Genomic DNA, 5,453 nt, shown 5'->3' with positions numbered 1-5,453 from the left:
CTGCCCACAACCGTAACGCTCTCCAGAGGGTAGTAAGGTCTGCACAACGCATCACCGGGGGCAAACTACCTGCCCTCCAGGACACCTACACCACCCGATGTCACAGGAAGGCCATAAAGATCATCAAGGACAACAACCACCCGAGCCACTGCCTGTTCACCCCACTATCATCCAGAAGGCGAGGTCAGTACAGGTGCATGAAAGCAGAGACCGAGAGACTGAAAAACAGTTTCTATCTCAAGGCCATCAGACTGTTAAACAGCCACCACTAACATTGAGTGGCTGCTGCCAACATACTGACTCAACTCCAGCCACTTTAATAATAGAAATTGATGTAAAAAATGTATCACTAGCCACTTTAAACAATGCCACTTAATATAATGTTTACATACCCTACATTACTCATCTCATACAGTGGGGCAAAAAAGTATTTAGTCAGCCACCAATTGTGCAAGTTCTCCCACTTAAAAATATGGGAGGCCTGTAATTTTCATCATAGGTACACTTCAACTATGAGGATTTTTAATGAATTTATTTGCAAATTAGGGTGGAAAATACGTTTTTGGTCAATAACAAAAGTTTATCTCAATACTTTGTTATATACCCATTGTTGGCAATGACAGAGGTAAAACGTTTTCAGAGGTCTTCACAAGGTTTTCACACACTGTTGCTGGTATTTTGGCCCATTGCTCCATGCAGATCTCCTCTAGAGCAGTGATGTTTTGGGGCTGTTGCTGGGCAACATGGACTTTCAACTCCCTCCAAAGATTTTCTATGGGGTTGAGATCTGGAGACTGGCTAGGCCACTCCAGGACCTTGAAATGCTTCTTACGAAGCCGGTGTGTTTGGGATCATTGTCATGCTGAAAGACCCAGCCACGTTTCATCTTCAATGACCTTGCTGATGGAAGGAGGTTTTCACTCAAAATATACATGGCCCCATTCATTCTTTCCTTTACACGGATCAGTCGTCCTGGTCCCTTTGCAGAAAAACAGTCCCAAAGCATGATGTTTCCACCCCCATGCTTCACAGTAGGTATGGTGTTCTTTGGATGCAACTCAGCATTCTTTGTCCTCCAACACGACGAGTTGAGTTTTTACCAAAAAGTTATATTTTGGTTTCATCTGACCATATGACATTCTCCCAATCTTCTTCTGGATCATCCAAATGCTCTCTAGCAAACTTCAGACGGGCCTGGACATGTACTGGCTTAAGCAGGGGGACACGTCTGGCACTGCAGGATTTGAGTCCCTGGCGGCGTAGTGTGTTACTGATGGTAGGCTTTGTTACTTTGGTCCCAGCTTTCTGCAGGTCCTAGTGTGGTTCTGGGATTTTTGCTCACCATTCTTGTGATCATTTTGACCCAACACAGTGAGATCTTGCGTGGAGCCCCAGATCGAGGGAGATTATCAGTGGTCTTGTATGTCTTCCATTTCCTAATAATTCATCCCTTTACACTTGTGTGTATGAGGTAGTAGTTGTGGAATTGTCAGGTTAGATTACTCGTTGGTTATTACTGCATTGTCAGAACTAGAAGCACAAGCATTTCGCTACACTCACATTAATATCTGCTAACCATTTGTATGTGACAAATACAATTTGATTTGATTTATTCAGGTTGACTTTTGGAATCCACATTTCTGTAATTTAACAGATTGTATTGCACAGTGCTAAGCAATTACTGACTACAACAGACATTGCAGGCACCAAAGGACTGAGGAAGTGGGCAAGAGAGAACTGGGATCAGTGTAACCATTGTAAAGCCCCTAAGGCTTCATAGTCTCACAGCAAGATAATTCCATTTACACCAGCTACATATTTTCACATCCCACCTGCCCTGACTAATTCTTACAAAACATTTTAGCTCCTGCGCAATCTCAGCCCTACGTGGGCATTAGTTCACTTTTTGTTTTTGTTTGTTTTGTATAGAGTAATTCCAGAAAGGTGAAGAAGAAATCAATACACTCAGCCTGATTCGCTATTCTATCTCATCCTTCTCTTGTCCAGCTTGTGCAACTGTTTCAATGTGTTGCTTTCTCTTGACTGAAAAGCTCAGCCTCTCTTCAGTGTAAATAAGTAACTACTATTTTCTGTTGAGCTTTGATTCCGAGCAGCAGGTGGGCAAGTCCAGTCCAGTCCAGTCAAATTCTTCTCTGACTTCATTCAACCACTGAACGCTTGCCTCCTCCGTGTATGATGACAGTATGTGCATGTAGAACAGTCTTAACCAGACCGTGTTTGGGACAGTCATACAGACAGTAAAGAGGGGGAAGGAGAGGTGAGCCATTGAGCGGAAGGGTTGGGAGGTACTGGTGTGTGTCTGACGGTGACAGATGTGTGTGAACCTGCCTGGGCAGCAGACAGAATCAACCCCATCCATTCACTGTGCTCCAGCCCTAACAGGCAGAAAGTCTCATTCATAAACAAGGTTTCTCTGGAAAAAAACACACATCAATGGAATGCAATAGGAGTTCATGTGATTTGCAGCTGACTGCACTGGGAGTTACCTCACATACAGGGGAAGCAAGCGAGAGGCACACACACGCACATTGCCAAACCACCATGGAACAGAGAGAGAGAGAGCGGTTGAGCAGGAAGAGAGGGATAGCAATAGACGGGTAGAGAAGGGGTAAGGGGAGGGAGAAAAGAAGGAGGGGATTGTTGGGGAGTTAGGAAAAATGTATAAAAAGAGGGAGAGAGAATAAAATAACAGAAAGTAAGAGATTTCAAAGGCGATTAATGGCTCGACTATCAGGTGAACAAATATTTTTTTAAACATTTTCATCAATCTAAAATGTTCTATTCCTTATTCTATCTAAATGACTAAAGAGAACATTTGTTTACAACTTTTTGAAGGCTATTGACACATGTAACTCGTTAACTACTGGCATACAGTTTTGTTGATTCGGGTCGTCTCTCTCTCTCAATGTTAGTGGAGTTCTACTAAACCTTACCTCCGGTTTTTAGTGTGTTCTGTTAGTATTAGTATGTTTATTCATCCATACTTGTTTATCTAGGGTATCCTTCAGGTAGATATACTGTTTTTGTATAGGATCATGTGGAGATTGCATTGGCAGCTCTGCTGTAGAGGTGGAAGTGCTGTGTGTGTGTAAAGCCTGGCTCTGACCTATTGTGCAATAAAGTCTGCTAGTTAGATTATTATATAAACTAATAATCTTTGGGTTTCAGATTACTATGTTGTTGTTCTTTTAAATCCCACATGAGGGTGGTGCCTTTAACCACTTCCACTGGTGTGATAGATAAAAAGGTTTGAATGAAATAAACTTGACGATTAAGCTGTACAATATCCCATGAAGGTGAAATCAAGCCTTCTTCACAAATTTTAAAATAACAACACATTTGGAATCTTTTGTAAAAGTCTAACAGACTTAGTTATTGGTATGTCTCCAAACGAATAAATTTAGGGTGGGTTGTTTCATAAGCAGATCGTGTCAAACCCTCTGTAATGGAATGCTATTTTCTATCATCTTCAGATGCAATGTCCACCCACAGGGATCCTCCACCTCCCCTCATAATCCTCACACTGGCTCTTCTCAATGGATACTCCTCCTTCGCTGCACCCTCTGACGTCTCAGGGACCAACCACACAGCCACCCTTCCTCTAAGGCCACACAGACGCATGTATGAAATGTTGGCGCTCTCCACAAATGATGACTATGACCTGAATTGGGACACCACTCCACCCCCGCCTACTCCCTCACGGGGCACCAATCCTCAGTCCTGTGACTACAACCCCTGCCGGGAGCTACAGACCCCCTGTGCCCAGCTGGCAGCCTCCAGCGGCTGCCTGTGTCCAGGGGTGAGTGGGCCCCACGTGGCCCCAGAGCCTCCAGACCTTAAGAGACTGTCTATGGAAGGGCCAGGGGTGGTTGTTCAGTGGTGTGCACCATCGTCTGTTGTGACCCATTATGAGGTGGTGGTGGGTACCCTGGAGCCCCTGGTGTTTGGGGAGGACAAGAGGAGTGGTGTTGTGGGAAAGGTGGGGCAGGGGGTGGAGGTGTGTGTGGTGGCGGTGAATGACGCAGGAGTTAGCGAGCGTCAGAGGCGGTCCTGTACGATGTACCAGCCCCCTGGAGACAGTAGTCTGGCCCTAAAAGCTGGGCTGATCGGAGGGGCCCTGGGGCTCCTGCTGCTCCTCTCACTGGCTGTCCTGCTTTGGAGGCACAGGACTCAGAGAAAAGCAGATGCCAGGATCACCCAGGCCACGGAGGAAACACTATGAAAGGACTGAAGGAAGGCTATGGAAGAGGCTAACTCAAGAGTAGCTGTCCAGAACTGAGGCATATTTTACCATAAGAGACTGTTGTCAGTCTGTCTGTCTGTCTGTCTGTGCGTGCGTGCGTGTGTACACGTACTGAACAGGATGCTGAATAGGCCTGTGCTCACCGAAAGGCAGGAGGCACTCAGTCAGTCAGGTGATATGAAACAGCTTCCTGTCTTCTATACACATCTCAATTCAAAAAATGACTCATATCCTTTTGCTGACTGCATTCACAGCCCAGATAAAATGCTAAAGCAAATAGATTCAAAATTAAACAAGATGCAGGTAACATAACATAATATAATAAAAAAAATATTAAAACAATGATTTAACATTTGTTATTCCTTATGTAAACAAAACAGTTTGTCTTTTCTTGCTCATCATTTAAATAATATACATAGTCTAGAGGAGAAACATTTTAAACTGTTTCAGAAAAGGAAGTGAATTCTCGTCTTATGTTCTGTAAAGGCAACCATAAGGCAGTTTTCAGTTACAAACAGCTGTTTAACTAGCGGTCTATGAAATCCCTCTTGAATGGGTTTGTGAGACAATGTCATAGAAAATGTTGGTCGCCCAATCTTATAGTATTGGCATCAGAACAAAAGTAGCACCAATGTTCTATTTCCCCACAGATGAGATTCATGTGAAAGCTTGTGCTGGATGGGAAATGGGGAGGGGTATGTAACCTCTTCCCCAGGCTATAATGAAATGCATTTGGCCGGCCGAGTCTAAGGGGGATGTGACACAGGATGTTATACTCCTTTAGGAATAGTCTAAGTGGAAATATATAGGAAAAGTCCAAGTAGGATCCAACTCTGACATCACTCCAAGGAAGTAGATATGTAAAAGTTAGGGTAATTGTTATTTACCTTTATTTAACTAGGCAAGTCAGTTAAGAACAAATTCTTATTGTCAATGACGGCCTAGGAACAGTGGGTTAACTTGCCTGTTCAGGGGCAGAACGACAGATACCTTGCACCTTGTCAGCTCGGGGGTTTGAACATGAAATTCGGTTACTAGTCCAACGCTCTAGCCACTAGGCTACCCTGCCGCCCCGTTAAAGTTAGGGTTACGGTTAGTGTTTAGGGTAGGGATGTCCCAAGGTTCCCGCTAAGCATCTACTGTACAATATACACTGAGTGTACAAAATATTAGGAACACTTGCACTTTC

General features: G+C 44.1%; 1 protein-coding gene across 1 annotated transcript; it reads left to right on the top strand.

The window, feature by feature from the left end:
• Nucleotides 1-2,524: 2,524 nt before the first annotated feature.
• On the top strand, nt 2,525-4,606 carry LOC110510017 (leucine-rich repeat neuronal protein 4). Its single transcript, XM_021591277.2, has 2 exons — nt 2,525-2,755; nt 3,495-4,606. Exons 1-2 carry the CDS (start codon nt 2,740-2,742, stop codon nt 4,241-4,243), a joined length of 765 nt encoding a protein of 254 aa, XP_021446952.1. The 5' UTR covers nt 2,525-2,739; the 3' UTR covers nt 4,244-4,606.
• The last annotated feature ends 847 nt before the right edge of the window (nt 4,607-5,453 follow it).

Source organism: Oncorhynchus mykiss, chromosome Y (genome assembly GCF_013265735.2).
Source record: "Oncorhynchus mykiss isolate Arlee chromosome Y, USDA_OmykA_1.1, whole genome shotgun sequence".
Classification (NCBI taxonomy): domain Eukaryota; kingdom Metazoa; phylum Chordata; class Actinopteri; order Salmoniformes; family Salmonidae; genus Oncorhynchus; species Oncorhynchus mykiss.
The sequence above is the reverse complement of the archived record's forward strand: the minus strand, read 5'-3'. Positions and strand labels throughout refer to the sequence as shown.